The 16517-nt window shown below is 32.1% G+C and overlaps 2 protein-coding genes across 2 annotated transcripts; both read right to left on the reverse strand.

The window, feature by feature from the left end:
- Positions 1 to 466: 466 nt before the first annotated feature.
- On the reverse strand, positions 467 to 6348 carry LOC107462614 (uncharacterized). The gene is made up of 13 exons (XM_016081231.3): positions 5835 to 6348; positions 5364 to 5476; positions 5218 to 5274; positions 4993 to 5088; positions 4825 to 4895; positions 4229 to 4271; positions 3550 to 3630; positions 3396 to 3455; positions 3196 to 3246; positions 2819 to 2916; positions 2664 to 2712; positions 1623 to 1667; positions 467 to 1142 (listed from the first exon to the last, which is right to left on the reverse strand). The coding sequence occupies exons 1-13, from the start codon at positions 6187 to 6189 to the stop codon at positions 702 to 704; spliced, it is 1560 nt and encodes a 519-aa protein (XP_015936717.1). The 5' UTR covers positions 6190 to 6348; the 3' UTR covers positions 467 to 701.
- Positions 6349 to 7192: 844 nt separating this feature from the next.
- Positions 7193 to 7684, reverse strand: LOC107462572 (E3 ubiquitin-protein ligase RING1-like). The gene has a single exon (XM_016081180.1). It carries the CDS (start codon positions 7682 to 7684, stop codon positions 7193 to 7195), a length of 492 nt encoding a protein of 163 aa, XP_015936666.1.
- Positions 7685 to 16517: the final 8833 nt, after the last annotated feature.

The following is a 16517-nucleotide window of genomic DNA, read 5'->3' on the forward strand; positions in this document are numbered from 1 at the left end:
ACATATAAATGGTTATATATTTGTTTATCTATTGGAAACATTTACATTTGGAACTACATATGTTAAATAAGTAAACCAGTATCAATTGCCAGGCCAACATTCTTACTTCCATTGGAATGTGAGGTACGTGAAAACAATTTTGAACTGAGATGTCCATCTATTAAGCACAATGCACATTGATTTGTAATGTTATCTTTTCAAGTAAAGCTTGCTTTTGCTTGCCAGTACCAGTATCATTAACCTCCAATTTCATCGGATAACGAATCCCCCTAATTTCTCCTATCAAGGAGAAATCACACAAAACCGCATTTACTTAAGTCAACGTTGTTTAGCAGCAGTTGAATCACGTAATCCCCAACACTTTTTTACTCAAGCTTATAATAAACAGAACTTGGATCAGTTGTTTAACCAATTGTAACGGGAGCATGCGAAAGACGGAAAGACAAGCAAGGCAACACTATCGATATCAGCTAAATCATTGCATTCCTATTTTAACAATTAAACATGTTCTCTACTTCTCTTCTATTCTCGTGTTTCTGCTCTCACAAAATTGGGGAATAAGACAACTCTAACATCGATTTATATATAAAATAAGTGATCACGATACAGTGAAGACAACCCTCCACAGCAATTATAATGGAACACCTTTGGACATCTTCTATTGATTTATCACAACTTGCCTCCTGCCTAAGTAATGATTGTCACCATTGTTTTCTCCTATGCTTCTTTAGATCACCACTCTCTTTCCTCGAGCCACTCTCCTCATTCCTGACCTTTTTATACTCTCCGTTTTCCTTGACCTTCTTACTTGATTTCTCCTTAGATGACGTTTTCCTCTTCCTTGTTGAAGAGCGGGTGCTAGGCTCTGCACCATCATCATTGCCCCGTGGCAGCGGTTCTTCTTCATAATCGAACTGCCAATTGTATAACATATCTTGCTCTCCATATTGTTCCTCCAAAGGCTCACCGGCACCAGGAAGCAAGCTATCGAAAGTCACATCCCCATTAAACCCTCCTTTGCGCTCCAGCAACACGGAGTCCGGTCTAATTATAGTACCAAGAATGCTCCTGCTGGGCCCCAGGTTCATGATGGTCTTGGTGTTTGTCAAAGTTGTGTAAGCCATTGAAAATGCGGATCTAATCTGTGGAAAGAAAAAATATAATTGTGTTAACCTCGCTTTCATGCAGATGACCCTTCTAGCCCAATAGGAAACAGGACAAAGCAAACACAAGACTTTAGCAACCATTTAAAAATTTTGAACAATTGCACAATGAATCATGCAGTTCTCCCACCAGTGGGGCAAATAAGCTATAAGCTAACGTGCACAAAAAAGGATACAACACAAGATGCCCTAAAATCTTTTTATGTCTGAATGAATAAAAGGTCTTGCTCATGGATTATATAATTCTTCTGCAATTACAGCTTCCAGAAATATGAAATTCATGAACTGATTTGCAGAATATGACAACTTCACTATGCTACAAATAAATTTCAAAGACTTGGTGACATTTATAAAAGAAACAGTTTTTGCATTGGTTTCTCCAAAATTCAGGCCTTTGGAGAAGAACACTTCAATAAAAACTCGTACAAAACAACATTTACAAAGAGAGAACAAACCAACCTGGAAATAATTGAAGGAGTTCTTTCCAATGTCATTCTCCGGTGCCTAATTTAGACAGCATAAAAATTCTAGTCAATCACCTACACTTATAATAATTTACATCTCAGGATACACTAAATGTGTCAATCCATTTTGGTTATGTATGAATTTGCATACTAGAAAGACATTGCAAGTAATTTGCAGCTAAAAAGGGAGAGTACAGAGATTTATACAAGTCAATGTACAACTGCTAAACAATCTCTGCTCTCCAAAAAAATAAAATAAAAAAATAAATTATTGCCATATTGATAATCTCTGCTTAGATAATATACAGTTTCCAATTTTCGAACTATCTCTTCATTTTTAGGCATGCTCATACATACTAGCATCCCAAAAGGCACTTCTCGAAGTGTATTAATATATTAATAAATTTGGAATATGTAATATATATAATTATTTAGAATAAATAAGACAACTAGAAAATCGGTTAAGAGGTAGTTATTTGTGACTGAAATATAACTGCTCTATTTGAAACCTCTTCACGGAATTTTTTAGTTAAAATACATATTAAAAAAAATCATTATTAGCAGACTTCAAAAATTATTGAATTGAGTGAGGAGACACCAAAAGAAGGTAACCAAAAGCCAACCCCTCTATTATAGGAAGAGATGATAGATTCTGTAAATATTATAAAAAAAACACTGAAATGGCTCTGAAATTTCCTTCGAAGTCTATGGTCCTGCCAGAGGGTGATCAAGATTGGAAACAATCGTGACATACAAATGCAAATATGCTGGAGGTAAAATTTGAAAGCACCATGTTAAGAAAATCTAGGGTCTTTCTATTTTGTGTTTTCATTTTCTGTATTTTCTACTTCAGAATTATTGAAGGAAAAAGTGAAAACATGAAGTGAAAGCAGAAAACATTTTATTGTGTTCATAGTTTACTTCACTAAATCTCGAAATGAAAATGTAACAAACACACCCTTAATTTCTTGCTTTCCTTGATCAGCCATTAGAAAATATTAAATTTCAAAATAAAAACTATATCTTTGAGAGAAACCTGTGGGTCCTCAATGCCAATAAGAAATGGCCGTCCTTTGTTTAAGAACCTAAGAAACACAAAAAGGGGAGAAATTAATAACTTCAAAACTAATATATAGCACAGTTAAAAAAATAGCATTTATTCACAAACATATTCATGCTCCTTTTCATTACCCCTTACTACTCTTCGAAAAAAAGATTCCTGCCCCATTACAAGCCACACCAACATCTGTAGTGTTCAACTTGCGTCCATAGAAATCGAAAAAATGCACCTAAGTATGGAGGAAAAAAGGAACAAACAATATCATAATGGAAAATTTGATATACTTCTTAAATGCCAAAAAATTCCAAAAAGGGAGGCGTCAAAATAAAGGTAAGAAATAAGAGTAGAGCACAAGTTCTTTTTAAAAATATTACAACTAGAAGTAGAGGACAAAAATAGATAATAAATAACATGTCAGTCAGCCCACTAACTACCAGGCAAACCAAACAAAAAAAGAGAGGGAACAGAAGCAGAAGCAGCAGCAGAACTGTTGATCAGAAGTACGCACCAAAAGGACCCCTAAATTGTGCTCGGCAGAAGCTTGAGTCTCGCGTAGATTCTAAAACATACAATAGTCATAGATTCAGAGCATGCCATTGGAAAATAAATGCGTTTAAGGTTTTCTAATCAAAATGCACTGGAGATGGAGGGGAAAAAACAAGAATCCACAAAAAATGAACGGTTAAAGTACATTTAAGAATCACTGACCCGCAGCATTGCCATCAGCATGGCAAGGAGGGCATAAGAACCAATACCACCAGAATATACCTGCATACTTCATAAGAATCTTTCAATTAAGTAGACTAGGATCAGATCGTTAAAAAATTACAACGATGAAACATAGTTGACAAGAAAAACTCACCTCATTTAGCTCTCTCTGTTGCAAAAACACTTTCAAGATCAAACATAATGGCCGAAGTGGGGGCCACCTAGCCACTGCCTCCTGCAAATGTAAGCATTCAACCATGACAAAGAACATACATCATGTTCAATTCAAACAGAATGTTCAACTTCCAGAAAAAGTTATCTGCTTTTTTGTTTCATCCCTTTTTTATGTTCTATATCTGTGTGTGTGTTTGTGTGTGTGTGTGTGTGTGTGTGTGTGGAAGACTACAGGTAGGTGGAATTTTAGAATTTTGAAAGCCGCCTCCTGTAAGACCAAATGGAAATTACTTTCAAAGGCTTTGTTATTTGTTAATATTCTAAGATTACAGTGCAGAAACAGGGACATCTTGGCCACAAGGGATTACATTCCACACTTGAGTGCCCAAGCTAATACAATATATTCATCAAAAAGATTTTGTAATGCCCAATCCAAGCAAAAAAATGAACTATATTACCTAATAGTTTAATAAAAATTAAGAAACAACTGTATGCCATGTACCACATACAAGTTAACTTGTATGAGTCAATATTAAAATGCATACTCTATAGTCAATATGGATTAAAAGGTTAAATACTAACAACATAAACCCTGCTATCTAGAATTGAAATTAAAAAATATATCTTGAAATCAAATAGCAGGAAATAATAAAACATACCTGAATATACTCGGCAGCTTTGGGTCCATTGTCAAGGTCAAAACTGAAACGAAACATGATTCATCAATTGAATGTTATGCACAATATTGAACAAAACATGGCAATCCAGAACAAACACTAGGCATAAACCACAAACCATGCATCTATATAAGTAAATAAATAACAAGGAAGCACATTAAAATTTAAAAAACAGCGATATGAGTAGTCCATTATCACTTAGCAGTTAAAAGTTAAGTTACATGTATGTGGCTAAATAACTAATAGGTATTCTGGTCTGTAGCACCTATGAAATATTCCTACCCAAAATTTAGGCAATAGAAACCATCATGTCACCTCCTTACTCCATAGTTTTTTTCCATAAGTAGGACACTAGAAATCATTGTATGCAAAGATGGAAACAAAAATCAAGAAGAATAGCAGATGCAAAAGACATGCAAATTAAACTATATATCCAACAGCATATATGATGAGGTGTTCACAAACTAAACGCAGAGATCCTCAATAAAATTATAATTATATCATAACCAAGAAAAATAAAGAAAATAAACTCTATCAACAAATTTTAAAACTCAAAGTCCAACGGAAGAACATAATACCTTACATCAAATGCAAGCCCACTTTTCTTTTCAACAAATTTAATAATTGGTACACGAGCCTTTCCAATCACCTACAGAAAATGCAAACACAAAATGTCACATCATTTTGGGAAAAAAATATTTATTTGTTTCTTGGCATCAATCACTATTTAAGTAATCTGAGTAGACCTGTATCTTTTTAGCCATGCTCCTTTGTGACAATGCTCTAGAAAGTGCATTCAAGCCAAGCTGTGGATTTGGCAAGCCTGACTTCAAAATCACAACCTGTAGTTTAAGGATTTGATAAACTGGACTTAGAAATTTCATAATAATGGTATCAATAAATGAATAAACTACTCGCACACCAACTTATTAATTAATATAGATCCACATTGGCATAGCAACAAGACTTACATCAATATCACTAGTCGGAAGATACAGCCCAGTCCTATAAGATCCAAAGACTTCTACCTGAAAGCCATATAAATTATAACCATCATTAAAACTCAGTAGTACAACAACAACAAGAAGACCAAAGCGATAGATTACTAAATGATTACCTGGCAATGGGGCCATATGTGCTTTATAACATCGAACACAGATTCTATTGCCGTGTCCCGTGCAGCTTTCTCTTCAGATGTTGGAGACAAAAACTCACAAAAATCCACTATCTCTGCACATATCAAGCATAATCGGACATATTACAAAAACCATCATCCTGATAAAGAGTGAACCATAATGCCTCCCCCACCCCCAAACAAATTGGGAAAAACTAATATTTGAATATAATTTTTTCGATATTCAATCATAAAATAAACAAATTCAAACACATTAAAACATGGCATGCTTAGTTTAAGTTACAATTCAAATAAAAACTCCTCCCCCGCCCCGCCCTTTTTCCTCCTCTAAAAACTAACTGTTCTGGAACCAACATAAAAAAAATCCAAATACTAAGTAAGAATCTAACACACCAAAATAGATATTCTTTCGCAGCATGGATTGGTGCTTCGAAATCCCAATCAATCCGATACCTTTATGCAGTTGAAGCATGGGGCTCCTGAACTTGCAGTTTCCGCGAAACCAACTGCTCTCGAGCTTCGGCTCGGGTGCGAGTGCTGGCGTCTTGGGCTCCTCCGCCACGACGATCGGCGGCGGGAGAGAGTCCCGATCGCAGGTCTCTTCGGCGACGTCGAGAGAGAAGAAATCGATAGTAGCGGAACCTGGAACGGTGGATGGAATTTCAGAGAGGGATATCTCATTGCGGAAGACAGAGTAGGACTCGTTGTTGTTGTTGTCGTCGTCGTCGGCGGCGGCCGAGAAAGAGATGGGACTAAGGGTTTCATAGAGGAAAGTTTCGGGGAACGGAGGGTGGTCCTGCTCCGCCATTGAAGAGCTTCTGGCGTTCTTCGACCGAGAAGGAAGAAGAGGTGGAGGAATTGGGGATGGTGATAGAAATTAGGGAATTTTTTTATTTTGGCTGAAATTAGGGTTTTTTCAGGGTTTATGTGTGACGCGAGCACAATGATCAAGGAAAGAGAAAAGATAGTGGAGATCGAGGTTAATCAGTTAATCCATTGAATTTGTCTGCCTCTTAATAATTATTAAGTTAAATTAATTTTGTTATTGAGATTTATAGATATTAACAATGTTACTTTTTATTTTATTAATTTTTTAATTTAAAAAAATTAATTAAAAGATTATTAATCTTAAATTTTTTATTTTATCCGATTTTTTTCATTTTGGAAAATTTTATAGGAAAATTCTATTTCTCAATACAAATACAAGTAACATTATAAACATCAAAAAGATAAAAAAAAAATGAAACAATGTTACATGCTGACCAAAATTCAATAGAATTGCTGCCCTCTAGACTTTCCCAAAAAATGCTAATGGATGGATTTGGAACAAATGCGAATACACTCAAAAAAGGAAAATAATAATAATAATAATAACCACCTAATTTAAATTTTATTCATTTACCTAAAAAGATAACAGATTTTTTGTTTTACTCAAAGAAGCTAAACAAAAAACAAAATTCATCAAGATCTTTAAATAATTTTTATTATAATAAGATATTTTTAAAAAATAAAAAAATTATTATTATTATTGTTATTATTATTATTATCATTATCATTATTACTATATTATCATTATTATATTATTACTTGGTTTCAACTAGCCGAAACCATTATATATTTTTTAATGGGCAAAAAAATTGGATTATTCACAATAATTTTTTAGGACAAAAATGTTTGAGGACAAAAATATTGTCATTTTAGAATTAGGATAATCTGGTAATTTTTATTTCATTTGTTTAAATTACTCTAATTTGTACGTACAATTATTTACAACTATGAACTATCATAAATTCATAATCATCTACACACAATTACACAATGCAACTACGACATATGGGACATGTTGGATTCTTTTGCAACCAAGTGTCTATACAATTTGAATGATACATGTGCTTGCACTTAGGAAACACTTGACAATATTGTCCATCTTCAAAATCTTCCATGCAAATGGCACATTCGTCGCAATGACTATTTGTTGTGTCGTGCATGCCATACCTCACCAATGGTGGCAGCTTATTCGAAGCTCTAAGTTTCGGTCCACATTCCTTGTCGTCCACCATGGCCAACGAATTTTGTATATCTCTTTGGATAAGAGTTTCCAAGAGAATAATATGGTGATTAGGAGTATCCCCATATGATCGATGGATCGCTTCTTCGATATCACGTAATTCCTCCGGGCTTAATTCTAAGTACCAAAAGAACAATCCATAGAGGATTTGGTAGAAGATGAAGAAGAACAATATGACTATGCCAAGAGCAATCAAGATAGTTTGAATATCAATCGTGAACAAATACCAAACCATATTGGATGTGTTCGTATGTATTTTGTTTTATGCCAAAAATCTTTTTACAAGGAAACTTGATGATGAATGTGATACAATAATTCGAACGCGATTTTGAGATTTTATATAAGATAATGAATCTTAAACCATTATAGTTATGAGTAGTGTGGCAAAATAATCATTTCATCCAAATAGATTGTGATTTCTAATTATGGATTAAGTAGGTTCTCTACTTTATTATCTTACTAGTTTGTAATAACAATCTTGGATACATTTTACATTCATCATTTTGAAGAGACACTGTTTGAACTAAACCATATGTTGCTAATTTCTGTTTGTCACACTTATATGAAGTTGATTTAATACATTTGATGGTTATTGTTGTTAAAAGGCTTATAATAATACATTTTAAAAATGTACTTAACCAAAAAAACAAAAGAGAATTTGTTTGTGAAATCCAACTGCCAGAAGCAAATTATTATTAATTATAATACATTTTTAAAATTTATAGTTAGCTAAAAAACTGAAAAAGAGTTTGTTTGCGAATCTAATTGCCGGTAAACTAAAACACTTGGCCGGTAATCTATTAACATATTCAATTATCCAAATCTAAGGACGTTTAATAATCAAGAAATGAAAAATGAATCAATAGAAACTTCAACGTATTAGGACAAGTTTAATTTCTATTTATTAGTTGTTTGACCACTTGTGTTCACTTACGATTAGGGCATACAAATTTATTTGGGTAAAATTTTATTATCAATATATTAATTTGTTATTTCTTATTCTATCATGTATAATTAAAATTAGATTTTTATATTCAATAATGAAACTGGCCTAATATTTTTCTAGAGTATTTTTAATTTATTTTATTTAATTTATTAAATTAAATCAATTATAACTAATTCATTCCATCAAGAATTTAATTTGATTAATTTAAATATCATATTATTTAAATTAATTTAATCAGTACTCGATAAAAAAAAAGATAAACAAAAAGATAAAATTAATCAAACCATATGCATCATATATTGATTAGATAATAATATGGTGAATTTTACTATGTAAAAGAAGATGTCAATTTATATGTGCAGAAAGAAATGTGGTGTATCATATGTGACAAGTGTCCTAGTAAAAGACAAAATTTATCTTTATTCCGTCTATCTACAAACTTTTCAACTTAGTGCACCAAAGTTCGAACCCAAATGCAGCATATTAAAAGGTAACTACTCTGATGAAGGTGTTAAAAATAATTTTTTTATGATGATTTTTGTTTAAAAAGTGTAACTTATTTATTTTATAACACTTTAAATAAAAGTAATATTTTTATTTTAAATAAAATCAAGTCTTATAATCTATTATCCAATAATCAAAATAATATATCTTCATATGATAACAATCATTAAATCTTTATTAGAATAGCCACCTATTAAAAAGGCACATAAATTATCCTCTGAAACTAAGTCTCAACTGAATTTACAAACTTACTACAATGTAATTTCACGTGATGAAACTTATAAATAATTATGATAATGTGAAGTATTAATAGTAATTATATTTGCATAATTATGGGCTTGTAAGTTGAGCCTTTTTAATTTTTTGGACAAAATGATAAATTTAAAATAAAGATACACGTAAACATTGATTATGTAGCATAATCATTTTCAAAATTTTCCCGATTTCTCTTCTTCTTTTTCTGCTTCTTCTTCCTTACCTACCACCGCCCTTTTCCAACAACCCTTCCCACCATCTTTACTCCACCTCAACGGATATACTGCCGCCACTACCATACTTTCATTAGCATCAAAACCGACATTTGGTGAAACTCGATGGTTTTAATAGACAGCGCTCGATGGTTTGCAGAGGGTGAAGGTGAAACTCGACGGCTGCTTTCTTCTGCGGTGAGCTCGCTCCGACAGCAGTGACGGTGGTAGTGATAGAACATGGATTAAGCACGGTAGCGAGCATCTCTTCTTTTCTTTATCTCTCCATTTGTGTCCTTCCTCTTCCTTTCTTCCTCTCTTTTAGTCAGACCAGAAACGACGAGGATGTCCTCCCACTCCAACGTCGTTGCCGCCTTCCTCTTCCCTTGTATCTCTCCCTTCGATTCCGGCATCACTATTTCCTCTTTTTCTCTTTCTCTCCACGACGAGAACAACGGAGGGAGCGACAGGGAGGCAGCGGTGCTAGGCGGTTTCGGATATCACCATCTTCCCTTTGTCTACTTTTCTTTTTTCTCTTCCTACTTCTTCCATCTATGCTTCTCTCTCTGTTTCTCTTCTTCTTCTTTTTTATTTTATAATTATTTTTTTAGAGGTAATTTGGTCTTAAAAAATTAAGATTTATGAGAAAATAATAATTATAAAATAAAATTCAACATTAGACACAGAGGATTTTAATTTTCGGCCAAAATCATAGGATACAAAATCATACTAAATTATTATTATTATTTAATTGTTAGAATTGATTCCTGAAATTAATTAGCCTTAATTAATTGACGTTTCCATATCTAATGTTTCTTTTTATCATTTTCTTGCCTTATTTATTTACTGGTTTTCTAATAAGAAAAGTGTTTTAATGCACCCTTCTATGTTTTATTTTGCTAATTAGATTAGCAAACTATACATTTTAAAAATGTATTATAATTAATAATAATTTGCTTCCGGCAGTTAGACTCGCAACAAATTAAATTCTTTTTTTTAGTTAAGCAGATTTTCAAAATGTATTATTATAATTTTTTTTAACGGGAATAACCACCAAACTTATAAATCAACTTCATGTAAGGTGTCTAACAGAAATTAGTAACATATGGTTTAGTTCAACAATATCTCTTCAAAATGATAAATTTAAAATATAACAAGACTGTTATTGCAAACTAGCAAGATAATAAAGTAGAGAACCTACTTAATCTATATTTAGAATGCACAGCAACCTATTTGGATGAAATATTATTTTGCCACACTAGTCATAACCATCACGGTTTAAGATTCATTTTATATAAAATCTCAAAGTGGTGTTCAAAATTGTATCACATTCATCAAGTTTCATTGTAGAAAGATACAAAACAAAACAAAATACTTATCCAATATGGCTTGGTATTTGTTCATCACTATTGATATTCAAACTATCTTGATTGCTATTGGCATAGTCACAATGATCTTCTTCATCTTTTACCAAATCTTATATGGATTATTCTTTTGGTACTTGGAATTAAGCCCAGAGGAATTGCGTGATATCGAAGAAGCGATCCATCAATCATATGGAGATACACCTAATCACCATATTATCCTCTTGGAAGCTCTTATCCAGAGAGATATCGAAAATTCGTCAGTCGTGGTGGACGACAAGGAACGAGGACAGAAACTTAGAGCCTCCAATAAACTGCCACCATTGGTGAGCTATGGCATGCATGGCACAACGAAAAGTCGTTGCGATGAATGTGCCATTTGCTTGGAAGATTTTGAAGATGGACAATGTTGTCAAGTGTTTCCTGTGTGCAAGCACATGTATCATTCAAATTGTATAGACAATTGGTTACAAAAGAATGTGACATGCCCAATATGTCGTAGTTGCATTGTGTAATGTGTGTAAATCATTAGGATAGTTCATAGTTGTAAATAATTAATTGTACATAAAACTTACAATGTATATAGATAATTATTATTAGTTAGTAGTACTATATTTATATCTTTGTAGAAACAATGGCGTCTTTTTTTTATTATTTCCATTCAAATTAAATCTCTCTATAATCACAACGACAACTTTCTTTCCCTTTGGTTAAAAATTTAGGCGAAAATGGTATGTAATAAAGTAAATTTTTCTCTACATAAAAGAATGAAGAAAGGTAACAACATCTTATGTTCGTGTATACTAACATAATGATTCATGTGTGTTTGTGATTTTTGTCAATGTTTGTACAAATTTTGGCTAAAACGCCACATTTAACCCAGCGAGTGCTCTGTTATTATTGCTTCTGCCGCTGCTATTTGCAATGACGACCATCGCCACCGTCGAAATATAATTAATAAGCATCATTATTATTAATATTATTTTTTATTATGTTTATTTACCAATTACTATCTTTATCATCACTGTTATTGTTATGGTTGTTTTGTTGTTATTTTTATTATTACCATCATCTTTATTGTATGTTGGTAAACTATTTTTTCCTTTCAACAGACGTGAAAAAAGTTAGGTAGCCTCTCATAAATCTACAATTTGGTCTATATGTTAATAGCCCTAGAATTAGACCTTTTTGTTAAAAGTCTAAATTTATTCATAGACAAGACCCATCTCATAAGTTAGTTACATTAGCAGTTTATTAAGATATTGATGAATATATTTGAAGGTTTTATTGACTTAGGGAAGGAGTTGAATCTAAAACTTTTTTTTTAATTTACTGCACAAAAATAACTTTGAAACAAATTGTTATTGTAACTGAAAAATGAAAAATTCAGGTGAATTTTCATTTTGTCTCATAATGACAATGTATAAAGGAAAAAAAAAAAGCTTATACTATTATATATTCTAGTTTAATTATTTAGTGTAATATGACCTATATTCAGTCTATACTATAGAAATAGTGAAATTTTACTATAATTTTAGAGAAATTACAAATATCAATTCCAAATTATTACAATTTAATTTATTTAGGAGGATTAATGGTCAAATTAGTCCCTAAAAAATAAATTATTCTCCAAATTTGTTTCTGAAATATTTTACAAATCAAATTTGTCATTCAAAGATTAAAAATTAATCATTCTTATCTTTCTATCACTCAATTAATAGTTTTCATCAATGATTGATGATATAAAACATTAACTGACAGCATATACATGACACCTAGCATGTCTAATTAAATGTTGAATAAATATGTTTATGAGAATCTATCAATTTTATCTATTTTTTTCAATTATATAAATCCTAATCCTAATATAACCAAACGACACTAAATTAATAAATTTTCAAAAATATATTTGTTCAGCATCTAATTAGATATACTAAATGTCATGTATGACGTGAGTTACATGTTCCATGTCATCAATCGTTTACGAAAACATTAATTAGTGACTGAAGGATGAAAATGATTAATTTATAATTTATAGAGAATCAATTTAATTAATAAAATCTTTTAAGAACGAATTTGAAAAATGAACAATTTTTTTAGAAATTAATTTGACTATTAACCCTTATTTAGGAATCACTTAAGCTTTTTACTAACCTTACTTAGCCTAACAGAATTCTCTGTGCTATCCTAACTTCCAAAGGAAAATTTAACCTAGGTCCATCATCTTAGAAAATATTACATCAAAATTGATATAAAAAGGCTTTTTTTCTTAGAAACTATCTCTCATTGTTTTTTTTTTTTACTTTTTCAAATATCTCACATAATAGTCCTTTTTTTTCATTTCACAAAAAGATAAAATATGAAAGGCATGATATTCAAACAATAAAATATGGGAAAAGATGAACGAGAGAATGCTAAAATATTGCCGAGTGTGCTCTCTTTCCTTTGATTTCAAAATCTAGCTACTTGCCACTTTTATATTAGAGTCAATGTTTCCAAAAATTAATTCTTGCATTTTTTGAAAATCAAAACGTGGCTACATATAACATCCTAGTTTTCGGGTTAAAATCGCATATGCGAGTTTTACGTTTTATTCGTGTAATGTCTATAATAAATTTTTTTGCGATTTTTAAATAAAATAAATAATAATGTAATATTAATATTATATTATTATTTAATTTTATTTGACGAAAGACGACCACTTGATATTGGATCCGAAAGATTTAAAAAGATTGGCTTTACTAATGTCATTTACATTAGTAATTTATCATATCTTTATTCTAATTAAATACCACCACTTAAGATAATTATTTGATTTTTTACCATGTCCAATTACTTCTTAGCCTGGGATGTGGGTCAATAAGATGTTATTTGTGAGACGAATTGTGTGGAAGTGTTTAATCTTGTTACTAATCACCAAGATGGTTTTTGATTTATTGATCCGTTGGTACTCAAAATAAGAGATATCATGTATTGAAATTGGTGTGTTGGCTTTCGTATGATTATGGGAGATGCAAACACGGTGGCAGATACCATAGCAAAGATGGTGATGAGGTACTTCATCATGTGGAGCTTCCTTCTCCTTGGGAGGAATTTAAGAATAGTCTTAAACGGAACTTTCTTTTATTTAAGCAGTTTCTTTGTTTTTTTTGTTCTTTTTCTTTGTTTAGTTTATTTAAGTTACAAAAAAAAATCATGTCCAATCACCTTTCAAGATATTTAAAAATTTAACCTTGCTGACTCAGCAGTTCAAAATCGCGACATGTAGCGCTTAATGCTCCACGTGTCGCGACGCATGCCTTCCCTATTTAATTAAGTGATATTAGTCACTAATTACACATTATATAAGCTTAAAAAAACTCTCTCTCTCTCCCCCCTTTATACTTTAGCTGAAGCCATGCATGGAAAAACGGGGAATTTTGTTAATTTTATGAATTTTTGAGCTCGATTTCTTGAGATCCGTGACTCACACAAAAATTCTGATCCAATAGAAGAGACCATATCTTCATTCTCTATGCGGTAACATGCATTTTGCTCGGTGGAATCCCAAAGTGGAGCTGTCCCCTGCTAGGGACCAGTTCGGCCGAACCAAAGAAGGGGAGAAACCATCAAGTTCTCGACATTTTTTCTTCGTTTGACCAATCAGAAATCTCCTCCGGTATCTTGTGTGTGTTCTGCACTTTACAGAGATAGGATTTGACTCTTTAATAGGATAATTAATTGATATATGTGGTTGGATTATTGTCTATTGATGTCTTTTGCTCAAATCTGTGATTGTTGGCTGTTGAAAATTTAGCTGAATTGCTGTTGAATTTGTTGTTGTGTTTCAACCACAATGTGAAATAAGGCACCAAGATATTATTGTTGAATAATTGGCTAAAATCTGAGTTATATGATAGTATGCAACTGAGTTCTGACGGTCGGATTTTGATTTGGAACTAATTATAAACAAATGATTATTTTGAATGGAGGTTTCGAGTAAAAAAGAGCAGAGGCTTGGCTTTTGAGAAAGATTTAATGAATAAAATTATTTATTTATAAATATATGAATTTTATTAAAAATTCATTGAGTTTGGTTTTTGATGAAAAATAATGGATTGCAATAAAGATTTAAAGCAGAAGACGGTTTTGGAAGAAATATTATTTTGATTCAACAAAAAAGGTTTTATTTTGAATCGGTTGTTGTGTGTTTTGAATTCATTCTTGTGGTTATATGTTATGTGCTATTTGCTCTTGATTGTTGTTTACCATATGTTCATTTGTTTTGGTCTGATTGATCAATGATACATAGTCAATTTATCAAAAACAACTTAACTTGTTTCACCCCAACCCTACTAAGGACTTTTCAGTTCTTACCCCCTATCTTTCTACCCTCTTCAGATGGAGATGTGTGTCATTTTCTATGAGATCGAGCAGCCTTATATGTGTGAGGATTCTATCCTTCACATCTTCTATGTGGTAGTCGCAGAGTCTCGAATCCGTAAATACATAGTTAGAGATCATTATTTTCAACACTCACTAGCTTCTCCCCTCTTTGATCCTGATGCATCGCTATCGTAGTTACATTCTGATTCTGTCCACCATCTTTTTGATTTATTTCATGCATGGAGGTCCTATTCCAGCATAGCAGGATGGTCAAGTGGTGCCTGAACCTGGCCCTATCATCGATGACTACATCCCTGAATCTTCTCTAGTGGATTTGAACATGTTGATAGAACCTCTTTTTACTCACTCCTCTAACCCTTTCACTATAGCGCCTATTAGAACTTTAACCGCAGCTTTTGGTCAGCCCTCAACAGTTGCGCATATTTTTTCTAGTGGTACAATTTTTGCAGGAGACAACAGTGATGGTAGTCCCCAGAGTACATCAGAGGTCATTGTTATTTCTGACGACGAGGATGTCAATGAGATAGAAATTGTGGATCTGACTACTGAGGACTACGAGGATCTGGAGATGGATATAGAGATTGTGAACTTGACTTCTAACAGTGACTAGGTAGCGACATCAACATTTTTTTTAGCATCTCTCCAATCTAGTGTTCTTTTTAGACTCTCACTTTTGTTTCTGGAGAGACAATGTTAGAAGACTAGGCTAGGCTGGGCGTCAGGGTAGGGGCTTCCTATATAGATCAGACCACAGAGATATTTTGAGTTATATATGTATATAATTATGAGTGAGTAACTAATTTTTCATCTTTTGGGTATCAAGTTTCGTTAACCCGATTACAGGCTTGATATTATTAATAACAGTGTCAATGTAACTTCAGGTATGAACATACTATACTAAAAATTATGTCGTTACACTACAAATCTCAACAAAGTGGCGCTAAAGAGGATGAATAAATATCCTTTTCTATCTCTAACTATTTGTTCAAAGGACAAAGAACTCTTCCCGAATTCGAAAACTCTTAATCAGTCCCTAAATATTTATGTAATTGGTCTAAACGACCCTTGTTACTGATATAAGTAGTCCCTAATACATAAGTAAATTACTATTTTCAGAGGCCACTTAGACCCATAATAGCAGTTACTTAGACTAATTACTTGGATAGTTAAGAATCGAATATAGATTTTTGAATTGTGGAGGGTCCTTTGTCTTTCGAATAAATAGATCAGAAAGGATATTCACTCTAAAATAATAATGTAAAGCATTACATGTTATAAGATACTTAAAATAAGGGAATAAAAAAAAGATTATATAAAATTACTAGCAAAAATACTAAATAATAAGTTCACATTTAAAAATCATTAAAAATAATAATATCTAGCTAAAAAAAACAATTTTTG

The sequence above is a fragment of the Arachis duranensis genome, chromosome 8, assembly GCF_000817695.3.
Source record: "Arachis duranensis cultivar V14167 chromosome 8, aradu.V14167.gnm2.J7QH, whole genome shotgun sequence".
NCBI classification, from domain to species: domain Eukaryota; kingdom Viridiplantae; phylum Streptophyta; class Magnoliopsida; order Fabales; family Fabaceae; genus Arachis; species Arachis duranensis.

Excerpts from the sequence above, each read along its gene's own strand:
- LOC107462614 (XM_016081231.3), bottom strand. The coding sequence starts at position 6,189 with ATGGCGGAGCAGGACCACCCTCCGTTCCCCGAAACTTTCCTCTATGAA. Across the intron at positions 5,477-5,834 it reads CATGCTTCAACTGCATAAAG|AGATAGTGGATTTTTGTGAG; the intron begins GTATCGGATTGA and ends TGATATGTGCAG. Across the intron at positions 2,713-2,818 it reads TTTTCGAAGAGTAGTAAGGG|GTTCTTAAACAAAGGACGGC; the intron begins GTAATGAAAAGG and ends TGTGTTTCTTAG.
- LOC107462572 (XM_016081180.1), bottom strand. The coding sequence starts at position 7,684 with ATGGTTTGGTATTTGTTCACGATTGATATTCAAACTATCTTGATTGCT.